Source organism: Centruroides sculpturatus, unplaced genomic scaffold (assembly GCF_000671375.1).
Source record: "Centruroides sculpturatus isolate CEXI.00-Female unplaced genomic scaffold, Cexi_2.0 scaffold1451, whole genome shotgun sequence".
NCBI lineage: Eukaryota > Metazoa > Arthropoda > Arachnida > Scorpiones > Buthidae > Centruroides > Centruroides sculpturatus.
This window is the reverse complement of record NW_019385625.1, coordinates 142,623-162,806: the sequence shown is the minus strand read 5'-3', so window position 1 is coordinate 162,806 and position 20,184 is coordinate 142,623. Positions and strand designations below refer to the sequence as shown.

At 30.9% G+C, this 20,184-nt stretch overlaps 2 protein-coding genes across 3 annotated transcripts in view; one reads left to right on the top strand and one right to left on the bottom strand.

Moving 5' to 3' along the window:
• Positions 1-799, top strand: part of LOC111640714 — a 4,803-nt gene extending 4,004 nt beyond the window's left edge. Inside the window, exon 2 of the mRNA XM_023386747.1 lies at positions 6-799. Within this exon, the coding sequence (XP_023242515.1) occupies positions 6-799 (794 nt within the window). The remainder of the gene's footprint in view (positions 1-5) is intronic.
• LOC111640715 (forkhead box protein N3-like) overlaps positions 1-16,523 on the bottom strand; it is a 47,728-nt gene extending 31,205 nt beyond the window's left edge. Inside the window, exon 1 of one of the 2 annotated variants that reach the window (XM_023386749.1) lies at positions 16,416-16,523. The gene's annotated coding sequence lies outside the window, so the exon portion shown is untranslated. Of the gene's footprint in view, positions 1-16,402 lie in introns of both variants that reach the window. The other variant, XM_023386748.1, reaches the window with a different exon arrangement.
• Positions 16,524-20,184: the final 3,661 nt, after the last annotated feature.

Below are 20,184 nucleotides of genomic sequence, written 5' to 3'. Positions count from 1 at the left end.
GAAAGACGGCAGCTTAGTAGGTGCCGCATTCTGTGTATTCTGTAACGGAGTGCAAGTGTACGAACAGTCAGTCAGACTGAATGAGGAGGCGTCCGTGTTTCAGGCGGAACTGGTGGCCTTGGGAGGGGCGTCCCAGTGGATCCTACTACAACCGGGTCCAGAGCCAATCACGGTTTACTCTGATAGCCAGTCGTCGCTACAGGCTTTAAACGACGGGTACCATCGCGATAAGCTGGTACATGAGGTCAGATGCAAGGTGCTAAGGGCGAGGCACGAGCGACAAGTTACCCTGTGTTGGGTCCGAGGCCACACCGGGATCCTGGGTAATGAGCGTGCCGATCAGCTAGCAAAGGCGGGTGCTAGTGGTCCTTTTATAACGAGGACGGTTGAACCCTCGGCTGCTTATATCAAAGGCACCTTGCTGAAACGATCGATGACTAACTGGCAAGAGAGCTGGAATCAAAGTACAGTAGGTAGGTCAACTTACGCCTTCGTGCCTGTAGTTGGCCTCACTCCGGTGTGCTGCAATAGGCTCACGACTCAGATACTGACCAGCCACGGGAAGTTTCCCCGCTTCCAGTCCCGTTTCGGGCAAGGAGACGGTAGCTGCTCCTGTGGTAGTTCTTGCGGAGACGCAAGACACTACGTACTTGATTGTCCTCTTACAGAGGACTTCCGCCGTAGGGCCGACCAAGTCGACTGGTCTCGGCCACCCGAACAAGTACTTCGAACGCTAGCAGCTAGTAAAGGAAACTTAAAAGAGTTAGAGAAATTGATGGAAATGATCATTAATTTATGAGCTTATATATCTTAATAAAAGAATAATATATTAGTCAGTGGAAATTAATTAGTCAGTGGAACATAGTGCAAGCATAAGCTGCACACCCTAAAAAACTATGTCACGTTAGCGAGCTAGGGCCTAGCCCCGCGGACGGGAAACCGGAAGCTCGGCCGGGCCCAAAGCTTTGTCGTTTAAAGGTTTTAGCGGCAGAATCCCCGAGAGTCAATGAAAAAGGAAAAGACATAGTCTCTAAACCCTGTGGTGCCAATTCGGCGGGGCAGGGAAGAGATCCCATCTGGGAAACGTTCCTTAAGAGACTTAGCTCCTCCCATTTCCTCCCACACATTGTTAACCTCCATTCCATCATTTAGGTTTATGGTTTTGCTTTTATCGGTTTTTTGAAGTGCTCTTTGAAATTGTTAATAAACACAGTGAGTTTTAATTACCAATTAATATTACTTGGCATGAATAGCATACTAGCCTATATTAAGAAATGGAAACTGCGAAAAACCTCTTCTACAGCATGCTGAAACTGAAGAAACAGTGGCAGAAACTACATGCCCAACTATGGTTTCTTTTAAAGTGCAGAACACATAATATTGTACCTAAGTGCATTTCACTTAAGTATCGAACATTTCCTCCATGTCTACGAAGGACTCTTCCAAGTGTGGAAAAAACGATTTTAGCCATAACAATGCCGAATGAAAAGAAAGGATCATCATTAAAAAGGAAATTTATAACCTTTCAAACAAAGAAATTTTGGATTGAATTAAAAATCAAGAGCGGATAGCTGATATTAGTAGGCATTTTAATTTAAATGAGTTGACTATTCAGTCAATTAAGCAATCGGGAGAAAAGATTAGGAATTTGATCGCATCTGGATCATCTATTCTTGCAAAAAATGTTGCTTGTCTGAGAGCACCTATAATGAAAAAAAATGGAACAAATGCTAATATTATAGGTAGAAAATATGAACAAGAAATGGTTGCCTTTAAATAAAACTGCACTTAAACACAAAGCCTTAAAAATATTTGATTATTTAAAACAAATGGGACAGTCATCAGCTGATGAAACCAGTGTTAAATTCATGGCTAGCAATGGATGGTTTGAAAAATTCAAAAAACGCCATTCAAACACCAATTTTTTCTCTTTTTAGAACCAAATCCCAGTTTTTGTTAAGTTGGTGTCTCCTATAACGTGATTTCCCACAATGCGGTATTTTCAAGGAACGTATCTACCACGTTGTAGGAGGCCTACCTGTATTTTCAAATTACAGTAGAGTCCGCTAGTCCGAACTAATTGGGACCGAGCCCTGTTCAGATTAGCCAAATAATTGAAATAATGCAGATGCAAGCAGTAAAACAGGTCTGGTTAATAATGATCCAACACCATCAATAATGTCAGTGCCCCATTCTTTATTTCATCTGACTTGTACTCAATACAGGATGCAAACAGTTAATAAAAACAAGTTTTGTAATTTTGAAATGGTAACCTGCCTTCAGTGTTTACCTTAAAATTATTTTAACTGGAAAAAATGTTGTTTTTAATATACAGTCCGGAATTCCAATCACTTGACTGATGCTACTGTATGAGTTAGCATTCTTAATTATGGATGTTGAATGTACTCTTTGCACTACATTATTTTAGTTTAGTTTAATCTTCTTCTACAATGGCCACAAAACGGAAACACACAACGTGTACGATGAAAGATAAGCTAGACATTTTGAAAAGGCTGGACAAAGGTAAAAGTGTAACAAAATTGGCATTAGAGTTTGGAGTGGGAAAGCCCACAATAACTGACTGGAAAAAGCTGCACAGCGATCATGCAGTTTTGTGCCTCTACTTCAGAAAAATCAGTTGAAAATCGACAAATAGCAAGACCCTATGTAAATAAGGCTTCATCAAGCTTGTCAAACGAACATTTGACAAGCTTGATGAAGCTTTATTCACATGATTCTCTTAGGAAAGAGAAAGGGAAACACCCCTAAATGGACCTCTTGTTAGAGAGAAAATTTCTCTCAGCTGACTGAAACATGTTCGGATTAAGCAGACGTTCGAATTAGCAGGCTCTGCTGTATTGGCTTTTTTATATTTTCATAAGTCATTTTTCTTTCATTTCATTTTTAAAATTTCATTACCAAAGTGATCCAATTTTAATAATTGATTCAATACCAAATAACAATTGAATCAATTATTAGAATTAAAAAATAATTATTTGTATTATGTAATTTATAACTAATATAATCAAAATAAAAATTTAAAGTCAGTTAATTACTCTTTTCAAAAGTCTTAATAAATATAATTTTATTATTAATCAAGGATCTCCCACACCGGGTCATATACAACAAATATATGTATTCTTCAACCAATATCCGGCATGAATTATATGTAATATTAGTTTGGAATTTTCATGCCGGATATTGGTTGAAGAATACATATATTTGTTATTATTAATATTTTAAATATTACATAATTGAAATCAATTTCTATATCCTATATGTTTAAAAATATTAGTATCTTTTCAATAATTTCTATTTATAATTTATCAATTTTTTCTTATTTAATTAAAAATTAAAAAAAACAAAACATTTATTTTAAACTGTACCAAAACCTAAAATTTCTTAAATCGGTAATTTTTGTATAATCCTCTAAATAAAATATATAATTAAAGTAGCCTAAATAAGTTGAAGAGTATATAGTCTAAATCAGTGGTTCCCAATTACTTTTTCCTGCGTACCACTTCAAGAAAGAGCTCAAACTCGCGTACCCCTTATAGAATAAATTCATATTAATACAAACTAATATTATAAATTCGAAGGTAATTCTGTCTGTCTGTCATCTTTTCACGTCTAAACCGCCGAACAGGTTTTAATAAAATATGAGACGGAGATAGCTTACATGTTGGAAATGGACATAGGCTACATTTTACTGCGAGAAAATATCTTACTCCCACGAGAAAATTCGATATAATGCGGACGAAGCCGTGGGTAGACAGCTAGTGATAAATAAAATAAGTTTTTTTTACATTTATTACCTTTAAAATACAATTCTAATAATAATGAAAATAACATAAGGTTATTTAATTTTAATGTGACAAATGTGCACGATTTTCTTTGCACAACTTTGTAAAATCTGGTTGCTTTTTGGTCAGCTTCAGTCTCGAGTCATCTTCGAGTTGAAGTCGGTGACGATGTTTAGTTTTCATGTTTGTCATGGCCGAAAATCCGCTCTCGCAGAGGTATGTTGTGCAAAATGGTAGTAAATATTTTATTGCCGCTTCGCTGACATGATAATAATGATAATTGTACAATTAACACAAATTGTGTTAATTGTACAATTTTTGTTTCTTGCGTAAGAATTTCATTTAGGTATCGTCACAAATGCATTTTTTAAATGAAATTTCGAGAATATTTTTAGTTATAAATAAACGAATTTGCGCATTCGACATCGTGTTGTAAATTTCCGAATTTTTGATGGTCCACCAATTACACAGGTCTGCAAGTAAAAAACTGCATAGGATTTTTATACATTTTCTTACAGATTTCAACTTGGTAAAAACGAAAAAAATACCAAAAAAATTCCATCTCGTCAATTTTTTTTGTTACACTCAAGTTTTTGTTTGTATTTAGCTTAAAATTCCTAGTTAACTTAAAATTTACTATTTTTTTTTTTATTTAAAAAATGGCCTTAAAACGAAGACTTCTCACATTAATTCTATCAATTATAGCTGGACTTGGTAATAAATAAATAAAAATGTTAATGGTTGAAGAGAGTAGTGGTAGGGGGAGGTGGGTTAAGTAGTTTTAGCGTTAGGAGGAAGGTCGCATGATCGTATAGAAACAGGTTAAAAGTTGATAGTGAGTAATATTATTGGTGAGGTTGAGCATGTTTCGACATGTTATCTGGGATACTAGGAATAAATATAAACAACCTGCTGTTGGATTAGATCGTGTTTCAACAAGCTAAATAAGTTCAGTATCTCGCTGGCCATCTAATGCCACACTCAGTTTATATCCAGCATTCGAACGCTACTGTGCTTGTATTTTTATTTCTGGAATATGGCTCGCAGAGGTTGTGTAATTTCTCCCGACAGCTTCTGTTATGTTTGTGGTGAATACACAGTGAAAAGTCAACAAAGAAACATAAGTGAGTTTGTGAAGAAAGTTTAATTTGCATATTTCAAATTGAAACTTGGAGATCAAGACAAAGCAGATTTTTGGAAACAATGGGAGAAAAGGAAAAAGAAGCATGGGACTCTTTCAAGAATGTAGTGCATAAGTTTTTGGGGAATACTAAGGACCCTGACTACAAAACCATTGTACAACGCATGCTGGCAACTTATGAAGCTCAAGGATGCAAGATGAGCTTAAAAGTTCATTTCTAGCACCCCCATATTTGACTATTTTCCCGAAAACTTTGGAGCCTACAATGAAGAACATTGTGAAAGATTTCACCAGGATGTCCGTGATATCGAGAGATGTTACCAAGGAAAATGATATGTCAATACGTTAGCTGACTACTGTTGGATGCTCATTCGAGAAACCAGAGAAGGAAACTGGAAATGAGTTTGGAGGAGCATCAAAGAGAAGAAGAAAAGGTTTCATAAGAAAAAAGAGTAGACCTAAAATTGTGTATAAATATCAGAAACAATTTGTTGATTAGTTGTAAGAAAATATTTATTACAATGAACTAAATATATTATAAGAGTTTTTATCAAAAATTTGTTTTTATTTTGCAAAAAACCTTTACGTGATGGGATGTAACGGAAGTTATTTTTAGTATCTGTGATCTTTAAAACATATAATTCAGCAAAAATATTCCATGCAGCTGGAAAAATTTTTTTTGCAGATCTGTGTTATTTTTTTGATTGCTTCATCTCATGCATTTGAATATTAAATCGACCGATTTTAGATTGCCGCGCGTACCCCTTCACGCAATTTCGTGTACCCCCAGGGGTACGCGTACCACTAATTGGGAACCACTGGTCTAAATGATTAAAGCTTTTCATTTTTTAAACTCTTTTTGCCCTGTAGGTGGAAAGGGAGCCCAGAGAAAGGTTCCAGAGTCTTTTTCCATGATCACAGGTTTGGGCAATGTCTGTGCCAAGGACAGCTGGATGGTTAAGATGGAATCAACATATCCAGGTTAACCCATCCACAAAATTTCTGAGCTTATCCAGACTCAAATCCAGTTTTTCTGGTAGCAAATTAATGCCTTTACTGTACTAATCTCATGCTATCTACCCAAAAATTAATAAAAAATTACTATTAACTTTCTGAAATCTTGCATTCAATTGGTTTGAAGATGGAACCTATAGTTCCAAAAAACATTTAACCAAACAAAAAAATTTTTCTGAACTCCTTGATATAATTTACTAGTNACCCTGTGGTGCCAATTCGGCGGGGCAGGGAAGAGATCCCATCTGGGAAACGTTCCTTAAGAGACTTAGCTCCTCCCATTTCCTCCCACACATTGTTAACCTCCATTCCATCATTTAGGTTTATGGTTTTGCTTTTATCGGTTTTTTGAAGTGCTCTTTGAAATTGTTAATAAACACAGTGAGTTTTAATTACCAATTAATATTACTTGGCGTGAATAGCATACTAGCCTATATTAAGAAATGGAAACTGCGAAAAACCTCTTCTACAGCATGCTGAAACTGAAGAAACAGTGGCAGAAACTACATGCCCAACTATGGTTTCTTTTAAAGTGCAGAACACATAATATTGTACCTAAGTGCATTTCACTTAAGTATCGAACATTTCCTCCATGTCTACGAAGGACTCTTCCAAGTGTGGAAAAAACGATTTTAGCCATAACAATGCCGAATGAAAAGAAAGGATCATCATTAAAAAGGAAATTTATAACCTTTCAAACAAAGAAATTTTGGATTGAATTAAAAATCAAGAGCGGATAGCTGATATTAGTAGGCATTTTAATTTAAATGAGTTGACTATTCAGTCAATTAAGCAATCGGGAGAAAAGATTAGGAATTTGATCGCATCTGGATCATCTATTCTTGCAAAAAATGTTGCTTGTCTGAGAGCACCTATAATGAAAAAAAATGGAACAAATGCTAATATTATAGGTAGAAAATATGAACAAGAAATGGTTGCCTTTAAATAAAACTGCACTTAAACACAAAGCCTTAAAAATATTTGATTATTTAAAACAAATGGGACAGTCATCAGCTGATGAAACCAGTGTTAAATTCATGGCTAGCAATGGATGGTTTGAAAAATTCAAAAAACGCCATTCAAACACCAATTTTTTCTCTTTTTAGAACCAAATCCCAGTTTTTGTTAAGTTGGTGTCTCCTATAACGTGATTTCCCACAATGCGGTATTTTCAAGGAACGTATCTACCACGTTGTAGGAGGCCTACCTGTATTTTCAAATTACAGTAGAGTCCGCTAGTCCGAACTAATTGGGACCGAGCCCTGTTCAGATTAGCCAAATAATTGAAATAATGCAGATGCAAGCAGTAAAACAGGTCTGGTTAATAATGATCCAACACCATCAATAATGTCAGTGCCCCATTCTTTATTTCATCTGACTTGTACTCAATACAGGATGCAAACAGTTAATAAAAACAAGTTTTGTAATTTTGAAATGGTAACCTGCCTTCAGTGTTTACCTTAAAATTATTTTAACTGGAAAAAATGTTGTTTTTAATATACAGTCCGGAATTCCAATCACTTGACTGATGCTACTGTATGAGTTAGCATTCTTAATTATGGATGTTGAATGTACTCTTTGCACTACATTATTTTAGTTTAGTTTAATCTTCTTCTACAATGGCCACAAAACGGAAACACACAACGTGTACGATGAAAGATAAGCTAGACATTTTGAAAAGGCTGGACAAAGGTAAAAGTGTAACAAAATTGGCATTAGAGTTTGGAGTGGGAAAGCCCACAATAACTGACTGGAAAAAGCTGCACAGCGATCATGCAGTTTTGTGCCTCTACTTCAGAAAAATCAGTTGAAAATCGACAAATAGCAAGACCCTATGTAAATAAGGCTTCATCAAGCTTGTCAAACGAACATTTGACAAGCTTGATGAAGCTTTATTCACATGATTCTCTTAGGAAAGAGAAAGGGAAACACCCCTAAATGGACCTCTTGTTAGAGAGAAAATTTCTCTCAGCTGACTGAAACATGTTCGGATTAAGCAGACGTTCGAATTAGCAGGCTCTGCTGTATTGGCTTTTTTATATCTTCATAAGTCATTTTTCTTTCATTTCATTTTTAAAATTTCATTACCAAAGTGATCCAATTTTAATAATTGATTCAATACCAAATAACAATTGAATCAATTATTAGAATTAAAAAATAATTATTTGTATTATGTAATTTATAACTAATATAATCAAAATAAAAATTTAAAGTCAGTTAATTACTCTTTTCAAAAGTCTTAATAAATATAATTTTATTATTAATCAAGGATCTCCCACACCGGGTCATATACAACAAATATATGTATTCTTCAACCAATATCCGGCATGAATTATATGTAATATTAGTTTGGAATTTTCATGCCGGATATTGGTTGAAGAATACATATATTTGTTATTATTAATATTTTAAATATTACATAATTGAAATCAATTTCTATATCCTATATGTTTAAAAATATTAGTATCTTTTCAATAATTTCTATTTATAATTTATCAATTTTTTCTTATTTAATTAAAAATTAAAAAAAACAAAACATTTATTTTAAACTGTACCAAAACCTAAAATTTCTTAAATCGGTAATTTTTGTATAATCCTCTAAATAAAATATATAATTAAAGTAGCCTAAATAAGTTGAAGAGTATATAGTCTAAATCAGTGGTTCCCAATTACTTTTTCCTGCGTACCACTTCAAGAAAGAGCTCAAACTCGCGTACCCCTTATAGAATAAATTCATATTAATACAAACTAATATTATAAATTCGAAGGTAATTCTGTCTGTCTGTCATCTTTTCACGTCTAAACCGCCGAACAGGTTTTAATAAAATATGAGACGGAGATAGCTTACATGTTGGAAATGGACATAGGCTACATTTTACTGCGAGAAAATATCTTACTCCCACGAGAAAATTCGATATAATGCGGACGAAGCCGTGGGTAGACAGCTAGTGATAAATAAAATAAGTTTTTTTTACATTTATTACCTTTAAAATACAATTCTAATAATAATGAAAATAACATAAGGTTATTTAATTTTAATGTGACAAATGTGCACGATTTTCTTTGCGCAACTTTGTAAAATCTGGTTGCTTTTTGATCAGCTTCAATCTCGAGTCATCTTCGAGTCGAAGTCAGTGACAATTCATGTTTGTCACGGCCGAAAATCCGCTCTCGCAGAAATATGTTGTGCAAAATGGTAGTAAATATTTTATTGCCGCTTCGCTGACACGATAATAATGATAATTGTACAATTAACACAAATTGTGTTAATTGTACAATTTTTGTTTCTTGCATAAGAATTTCATTTAGGTATTATCACAAATGCATTTTTTTGATGAAATTTAGAGAATATTTTTAGTTATAAATAAATGAATTTGTGCATTCGACATCATATTGTAAATTTCCGAATTTTTTATGTTAAAAATCCTATGCAATTTTTTACTTGCAGACCTGTGTCATTACACAGGTCTGCAAGTAAAAAACTGCATAGGATTTTATACATTTTCAACTTGGTAAAAACGAAAAAAATACCAAAAAAATTCCATCTCGTCAATTTTTTTGTTACACTCAAGTTTTTGTTTGTATTTAGCGTAAAATTCCTAGTTCACTTAAAATTTACTATTCTTTTTTTATTTAAAAAATAGCCTTAAAACGAAGACTTCTCACATTAATTCTATCAATTATAGCTGGACTTGGTAATAAATAAATAAAAATGTTAATGGTTGAAGAGAGTAGTGGTAGGGGGAGGTGGGTTAAGTACTTTTAGCGTTAGAAGGAAGGTCGCATGATCGTATAGAAATAGGTTAAAAGTTGATAGCGAGTAATATTATTGATGAGGTTGAGCGTGTTTTGACATGTTATCCGAAATACTAGGAATAAATATAAACAACCCGCTGTTGGATTAGATCATGTTTCAACAAGCTAAATAAGTTCAGTATCTCGCTGACCATCTAATGCCACACTCAGTTTATATCCAGCATTCGAACGCTACTGCGCTTGTATTTTTATTTCTGGAATATGGCTCGCAGAGGTTGTGTAATTTCTCCAGACAGCTTCTGTTATGTTTGTGGTGAATACGCAGTGAAAAGTCATCAAAGAAACATAAGTGAGTTTGTGAAGAAAGTTTAATTTGCGTATTTCAAATTGAAACTTGGAGATCGAGACAAAGCAGATTTCTGGAAACAATAGGAGAAAAGGAAAAAGAAGCATGGGACTCTTTCAAGAATGTAGTGCTTAAGTTTTTGGGGAATACTAAGGACCCTGACTACAAAACCATTGTACAACACATGATGGCAGCAGCGCATGAAGCTCAAGGATGCGAGATGAGCTTAAAAGTTCATTTCTTACACTCCCATATTGACTATTTTCCCGAAAACTTTGGAGCCTACAATGAAGAACATTGTGAAAGATTTCACCAGGATGTCCGTGATATCGAGAGACGTTACCAAGGACAATGCGATGTCAATATGTTAGCCGACTACTGTTGGATGCTCAATCGAGTAACCAGAGAAGGAAATTGGAAACGAGTTTGGAGGAGCATCAAAAAGAAGAAGAAAAGGTTTCATAAGAAAAAAGAGTAGACCTAAAATTGTGTATAAATATCAGAAACAATTTGTTGATTAGTTGTAAGAAAATATTTATTACAATGAACTAAATATATTATAAGAGTTTTTATCAAAAATTTGTTTTTATTTTGCAAAAAACCTTTACGTGATGGGATGTAACGGAAGTTATTTTTAGTATCTGTGATCTTTAAAACATATAATTCAGCAAAAATATTCCATGCAGCTGGAAAAATTTTTTTTGCAGATCTGTGTTATTTTTTTGATTGCTTCATCTCATGCATTTGAATATTAAATCGACCGATTTTAGATTGCCGCGCGTACCCCTTCACGCAATTTCGTGTACCCCCAGGGGTACGCGTACCACTAATTGGGAACCACTGGTCTAAATGATTAAAGCTTTTCATTTTTTAAACTCTTTTTGCCCTGTAGGTGGAAAGGGAGCCCAGAGAAAGGTTCCAGAGTCTTTTTCCATGATCACAGGTTTGGGCAATGTCTGTGCCAAGGACAGCTGGATGGTTAAGATGGAATCAACATATCCAGGTTAACCCATCCACAAAATTTCTGAGCTTATCCAGACTCAAATCCAGTTTTTCTGGTAGCAAATTAATGCCTTTACTGTACTAATCTCATGCTATCTACCCAAAAATTAATAAAAAATTACTATTAACTTTCTGAAATCTTGCATTCAATTGGTTTGAAGATGGAACCTATAGTTCCAAAAAACATTTAACCAAACAAAAAAATTTTTCTGAACTCCTTGATATAATTTACTAGTGAGATATTTAGTTTAAATTATTAATATAAAAGTTTCATAATTTATAAATAAATATTTATTAAACATTTAAATCATCTTAGAAATTATGTTCATATTTTAGTGTTTATTTCATTTATACTACACTGATTATTAAAACAGAATTTTAAACTATATTCTTGATGTAAGAATAAAAAATATTCTCTTTTCTAAAAAGTTTTGATTGATATAAATTTTATTTACTAGACACTATCATTTTTATAATTAATACATGATAATCAAAAATTTATGTTATAAAAATAATTGATATTTAATAATAAACTGCCATATTTTAGAATGAAAGATTTTATAAATCTTAATTTGAAGACTTTTTTTTAAATCATGTTTTCATAAAGTTTTATCTTTATTAAAATAAATAAATACATTAAATATAGCTTAATTATTTTCTGAGATCAGAATAAATTCTTTAAAACTAAATTTTCAGGTAATATTTTATTTTTATATGATATTGATATAGTATTAGTAATTTAAAATCAATATTGCATGCAAGATATCATTTTAAAGATGGTTTATTAGTTATTACATACAATCAGCTGATCAAAAACTAATTATTACATTTTTAATGATGCAAGAAGTTGTACCTCATATTTCATTATAGTTATATACTTGAAAAATAAGAGATCAAGGAAATTTAAATTTGAATTTAAAATAATATTCTATTAACAATTTATTATATGTTAAGGTTACAAATTATTATTAATTAAAATATTTTAAAACTGAATTTATCATATTTACTAATTAGGAAATACAATTATCAGCATATTGATCATTTTAAATAAAAATTCTAATTAATTTCAATAAGTTAAATTTTGAATTTGTTAATCATAGTCATACTATGATGTTGTCATGTAAAATTTTCTCCACTCAAGGGAAACTTTAGCATTATTTAAGCATACAGATACTTACCAATGATATCAAAAGCAATGTCTTTGCGTATCTATGACTTTTGTGTATGCGTAATCATGTTCAGACAGAACTATACATAAAATATTAATGTCTATAACTTCAATGTTTTGAAAATGCTTTCCTTCAGTTTAATCATAGTTCTGGAGTTAGTCTCATACCCTTACCCTTTTAAACAACCCCTAAAATTTCTTTATATTTGTTTTATCATATGTATATTATATTACATACTGTATATATAACTAGCTGTTACCTGTGACTTCGCACATATGGATTTTGCAAGCAAACTCCATTTATATTCAGTATTTCAACGACCATAGTAATTGTTATATAACACCTACGCTGAGAATTAAACGAACTATTCTCAATTTGATCAGTTTTCTGGAACATTTACAATCGTTCTATAATCGAACCAATATGCAATAACAAATTCAAATTTAAAACAGTTTGAACATTTGGTTAAAAAATCGAAATATATAAAAATATTTATAACAATGTCTGAAATGCTATCAATTTAATACACCTAAGTACTCAATGAAGACTAAATGTAGTTGAAAACAAAAAAATTGCATCTAAAATAGTACAATAGAAGCCATTCTTCAGGTTAAGCCTTAATCCTCTCCCACTCCCCATGGGAGGAATTTCGAAAAATCCCTTATTAGTGTGCTTTTCATGATATACACTAACTGTGTATTAAATTTCACCTCTTTAGGTTCAGCAGTTTGCTCTGGGCGATGATGAATCAGTCAGTCAGTCAGTCAGGACAACTAATTTTATATATTTAGATAATATTTGTTTTATTCTTTATAAATGTTTTATCATTGCAGTTGGACTAATTTTAAATGATTAATTTTTTTTAAATAAAAAGTTCACAATTCTGATCTTAAGTGATTAGGAATAATTAATAAGTTAAAAATTAAATTTACTGAAGAGTACTAGCACTGAGTCTCACTATTTTATTTTGATGAAATTCTCTATTCTTGAATTCTATGAAAATAGAAAACATTAATGCATTTAGAAGTGATCTGTCACTAGATATAACTTATGTATTTATTCACATAGAATAAATTTAAAAACCTCACTTTGAAAATTTTTATTTTAATATTTGGTTAAAATTATAATATATAAAAATATGTAAAAATTCGATACACAATTTTTAAAATCCTATTTCAATTAAAAAGTCCACAATATTTTTAGATAAATTTCAACAACACAATTTATATTAGCAAGCAGTAATTATATGTATAGAAATATTAATAAATCTACATAAAAATAAATTTAAAAATTGTGTTTAAAACACTGAAATGAAAAATATATATATTCATTTAAAACATCTTTTAGGAAGTATTATGTTTATACAGTCCAATCATAAAATCCCTCAGCAGCGAGCAGGGAAACAGGAGGAGCTTCCAGTAATGAAGTAATAATGCCATAACAGACTGTGCATTAAAAGAATTAATGTTATGACATAACTACTTAGCCAAGCCACATGGGTGTGGCCAACTGCGGGGGGACTTTGTGATCACACTATATATTAATTTTAATAGTAGTTTACATAATTTAAAATCATTCAAATTTCTAAATACAAATGTTCAATCACTATAAATAATTAGCATTAGAAAATATTATAATGTGAATCATTAGTACTATTTCTCTGATATTCTTAACCTTTACAAAGAAAATTTTTATGTTAATACAAGTTGATATCTAAATTATTTCTTAACCACCAAATTTGATATAAAAAATTTTTTGTATATATATGAGATGATCAATAAATAGCCAGTCAATGAGTGCAACAACACTTCAAATGTAATTTATAAAGTGATGCAACATGGCAAGAATTGAGAGGTATAGATAAGGTAAACAGCAGCACTAGTAGTAGCAAGTGATTAGTAGTGCTTGTAATCTTATAGTAGAATACAAACATCTAAAATAGATCAATGTACCATAATACAGTTCCTAACCGTAGAAGGGGCTGAACTTCTGGAAATTAATTGATGACAAACATAAATGGACAAAACAAATACTAAGCCTAGCCCAAATGAAGGCCAAGCAACTTCCATGTCTTTAGTGAGCTGAAGAAAGCTCTGAAAGGCAGACGATTTCACTCCATCAGAGTGCTATTTGCACTTGGCTTTGTGGCTGACCCATATTTTTTGAATACAAAATCATGAGGCTCATAGGATAATGGGATAAATGCCTCAACAGCCAAGGTAATTATGTATAAAATAAAATGTACTCATTATGTTTTATTGCCATTGAGTGGTTATTTCTCGAAAACCCCCTATAAATATAAATTATTTTTTTCATGTTTAATATGAAAATGAAAGATAACTACTTGAAAAATGACCGCCATTTATCAAAAGATATAAATAATAATAAAATTATGTCAGAGAGCTTATAAATTACATCACAGAAAACAGTAAAAATAATAAATTCAAATCACAATACATGTTATTTTTAAATGTAATTAGATTAAAATTTATTTGAATATAGCAAATTATAAATTACATTTAACTGTACAATCCACATCTTAGAGGGTTTTCATTTGATCTATAAGTGTATGTCCAGTCTCTATTATAATTCATATACAAAAATATATGTTTTCTCATTCTTACTTCTCATTATAAGATCATACTATAAATTACAAAATAAAAAAGAACTACATTGACATAAGATTTATTATAAATCACCTTGAATGTTAATAAAATAGAGATGAAAATTGATAATTTATTGTTGATAAAACTATCAATGTCAACTTCTATACTAAATCTTATAAAATTAAATATATTTTAACTCTATTTTTTTAAATATAATACTTTAATAATGGAAAGTTTTTTCTTTGCATTTCTTTGATTTTGGGATATAAAACATCAAAGTTTTATAAATTTAAGAGTTGAAAGAATAGCTTTAAAAAAGTTTGCATATTACATGATAAAGTTTTAATTGAATTTATATAAAAACAGCTGTAAATTATAATAAGAAAACGATCTTTTCTTCTATAACAAGTATTTTATAATATTTGAAATTAAGATAAAATATAAGCAATCAAAACAAACTACATTTCCTACATTAAATAATCTATCAGCATAGTAATACATTACAAAAACACTGTTATTTCAAGAAAGAACTTTAACACAAAATAAATGTTGGATGAATGTTATTTATTATACATAAATTATGCAAAGTATGACAATTATTTAAAAATTTTATTTTTAGCAACTTAAAATGCAACAAAAGGTATTTACTTGTTTACAAAACTTTAAAAAGTTTTGTAAACAAATATTTCACATAACATTACCATGATAACAAAAGACTGCTTCTTTTGAATGTATAGATCCAGTTTTTGATTGCATTCTAAAAATAAATTTGTAGGATCCGAAACATTTCAAACTTTTACATAATTTCGCTCGAATGAAGCTGCCTTATAAAATTTATCAATTATTACAGCGTATACTTATGTTACTATTTAATAAGAGTTTCGATTTGATTTTGAATTTTCTCAACTGATATAAATTTACAATAAAGGATGCATTACAATCATTTTCACATACAAACATTGAAATATTATCTAATGTTAACAAGATAAATATTGTTTAACATGTTTACAAAAAAGTTTTTGTGTAACTTACAAAGAAAGTATTTACCTCGATTAATTATATAATAATTAAATAGATTTTAATGATTTTTTTGCTTACAAAACAATAATTTTCCATATTTAGCAGTATGATTTTTTCAACAAGTTTAACTATTGTTTTGTCTTCTTTACATTGAATTAAACTTTAAAAAACTGATTCATTCAATTGAGCATTATAAACGTTTGTTTTCAGTAAAAAATGATAATTTTTTATGTAATAATATAAAATTATTCTCCATATTTTTTCACTTTAATTAATTATATATATATATACATATATATGGCTTGGAAATTAATTATTATTTTTATTATAAATTTTTAAAATGTTATTGTTAAAGAGTAGATTTTTGTAAATTTGATCATTTATTTCTGATTTAATTTTATTTAAATGGAGACAAACAACAAGATTTTAAGTTCAAACAGGTGATGAAGCGACTTCAAATAAATCATCAAAAATCGTCATTAAAACTGTTTATTATATAAATTAAATATATTAGAATATATTCGAAGATTAATTTCAATACTTACGATGTAATCTTACATTTCAAGACGGAATAAAATGATCGAAATTAGTTTTATGGAAATTATCACTGCAATAAGACTCAGATGGTTGCTAGGATCCGACATCAAAACAATCAAGAAACTAAAAAGCGCCATCTAACTATTTTTCGGTATTTAGTTGGTTTTTGTTTGTTTTTTTTTTTTTTTTAATAATATTACTTAATGATTTTAAAATTTATACTAAAATTAAATAATTTTTAATTATTAAAATACATTTTATTTTATGTGAAAATATCAAACTAATGAAGAATGATGAATAACTAGTTTTCCTGCCGCTCTGGGAACTAAGTTAATAAAATCCTGATTAGATTAAGTCAAGAAGTTTCCATAAATTGTCTGTATCAGATAGATATTTTGTCTCATTTCTTGCTACATTGCCAAATCCCAATGCAAATCAAGTCCTCTAATGCCGTGGTTCTCAATACGTGGCAACGGAACACGAGTGTTCCGTGAAGCCACTTCAAGTGTTCCCTGATAAAATCAAATATACAATTAAAACTTCTTGCAAAAGAAAAATCAATACAATGTAAAATCATTTTTGTATGGAAATGTAATCAGCAAATGCCAATGACGTCATATACTAGACCGAGTGCGCTCTTAATTTCAAAAAGGTTCGCCACCCCTGCACTAAAGCTGATGTATTTTAAGTGTTCCGCGGAAAAAATGCCCGAAGCTGTTATCCTGTCTGGTCTCATAAATGCTACGATCTGGAGACCGAGCAGATAACTTAATGGAGACATCCACGGGAAACCCTAGCTGTGGACAGCCCAGCATTATTTTTCTGGGAAATGTCTGTTTGAAGTCCTATCATAAAAGATAACACAGAGCAGAGTATCCTAAACGTATTGCTCTGCTGTCGATGTCACTCGCAACACTACTATTAATAACCAACTATCATATGAATTGATTCATCATTCAAAACTTCATTGGTTATCATAAAGTACACGTTTATCTGTTGTCAATTACACAAAGATTTTAATAATGAAATAATGGATTATAAAAACATAAGCAATTTAAATAATGTCTCTATTGGATGGCATAAAAATTCCTTTGACTTTATATCTGTTAATGCACTTCTGACAGTGTGAAAGAGGTCTTCGTTGATCATAGTACGCATGGTTATTAGATAAACTGGTTAGGGACAGAACAGAATTTTCTGCCTAGAGCTATTTTTGCGCTGCTGCGGTTAGGATTCAGACTAAAAGTGGGTCGAATATATACAAAACTCATATAAAACTGATATGTAACTCGACTTCTAAATATAAATTAAGACCTTTCTGAATATAATTAAATTCAAAAAAGGGAACTATTGAATCTCTTTTTCAAAACTGCAGGGCTACGCTTCCGAATAAATGACAAAAAATTATATTTAATATGATCTAAAATTGCCCGATTAATTTTTATTTTTTAAATAATAAATTATTTAAAAGCGTTAAAATTATTTATCTATCTTTTAAAGTCTTCATTACTTTAAAAATGCACCTATTTTATCTTTCCCAGATAATATTGTGTTTTAATTTTCTAGTATTAAAAAAAGTTGATTAATGATTTTCTAAATAAAAATTGAGAATCTTTTGCAAAATATATTTTATCGGTAAATTCGATTAAAATATCTTAAATTCTTACTAAAGTAACTTAAATTAATTGATATTAATTATTATTATTAAAGTATTATTAATTAATCGATAAAAATAAAATTTTCATTTAAAACAGTTTACAATGTAACTCAAAGCTTTCATAAATTAATTTATAAGTTTTTAAAAAAATTCTATAGTCTTTTTTAATTTTCAAGTTTCTTGTAAAGATATTTAAATATTCACTATAACTTAAGTTGAATTTGTACAATAACAAAAACATTCTACACAACTATTATTATTTTGCAATGCATTAAAAACATTACAAAAAGTTTATCACTCCATTGGCATATTCTATAACATCAAAATTCCATAAGTGAGTCATCGTTTTCCATTGTTGGAATCTATATTGATGGCGTAGAAACTGAAAGAGAGAAAATAATCTTTAAAGAGAATAATATCTTTAACTGATAGAAATAGATAAGGAAGCAAAAGTTAGAAATGACTTTTTAAAAATAAAACAGTTCATGTCATCAATTAAAGTTAAATAAATATAGCATATTTTTTTATTTTATTTCTCAAAAGACACTGTGGCCAGGTTGGCCTTTTACAAGCATCTTACAGTAAATCAACAAAACCAATGAACTTTATATACTTCAATATTCAGTTTATTAGCAATATTTACATAAGTTATCAAAAATTTTATTACGGTTACGAATTTAATGTAAGCGTAACAACTTTATTGCCGATTTCTCTACTTTTCTTGCCAAATATCTTGTTTCTCTATCTTGCTGTTGTACATTTTTACATCACTTATAGTCTGCAAATGATGTAAAAATGTACAGATTTTGCTGTTATAACAATTCTTTGCCTGACATTTTTACATCTCACTTGCTAGAAATCCACCGATTCTAAATTCACGTGCCTGTTTGTAAAAACCGACTAGTTCAGCCTCGTCTCTTTAAAAACATACGATCTAAAGCCAAATCGACAACCATGTGTTAAAAAACTCAAAAAAAATAAAACTGAAATAACTAAAAACGATACAATACCTCCTTTGGAAATACACACGTGTTAATGCAACTCTCGCCAATATAGTCTATCAAGGTCTGTAAACATAAGTTTAGGACACCAATGTTCCTTATGGAGCCGCCATATTGGGTCCTTAGTTCTAAGGTCACGGTATAGATTTCATGCTATGTATGTACAATTTATTGCACGTTCCTTCGAGTTCGATCCACGTAATTCGAATTCCTTTTATAATTTGAAATAGAGTATCTTTTCATTTAGAGGTTACTCTGACATACGAGGCGGATTTTTCAACCTACGATGGTCCATAAAACAAAGACAAGTGTAAATAATAAAATGAGTTTATTACCAAAAGTTAGGTACAAACATGGTTACTTTTCGACACAATCACCGTGAAGATTGAGCCATTACAAATGCCTCAATCTTCACGTGTCACATCTATGGACGAGCTTTTCCATCCCCTTGTCATAGAATGTTGCCACCAATGTATTGAGATGGGCCCTAACGTTATTTTGAAGATCGTCATTAGTCTCGAATCTCTGCCCTTCTAGCCACTGTTCCTGTTCAGGAAAGAGGTGGAAGTCGCTCGGTGCTAAATCGGGACTATACGCTGGGTGTTTAAAGGCGGTGAAGACTTCCACCATTCAGACTTCCATTTAGCTTAAAACTTTTTAATGTGTAAAGACTTCCACCTCTTTCCTGAACTGGAAACGTGGCTAGCAGGGCAGAGGTTTGAGACTAATGACGATCTTCAAAACAACGTTATTAAGGCCAACTCAATACACTGGCGGCAACATTCTATGACAAGAAAGTGGAGAAGCTCGTCCACAAATATGATAAATGGTAATCCTCAATCTTCACGGTAATTATGTCGAAAACTAACCTTGTATGTACCTAACTTATGGTAATAAATTCATTTTGTTATTTACACTGTCTTTGTTTTAGGAACCATCGGAGGTTGAAAAAACCCGCCTACGTATAATTAATTAAACGCTTTAACTGAATAGGTTTCAAAATAAAAAGCTATGTCAATGGTTCGTATGATACAGTACAAGAATAAATTTATTTAGTTTTGAAATACAAAATTAGGAAGAAATTTGCAGATACTTGTTAAAATAAAAATATATTTAATTTTTATATTTACAT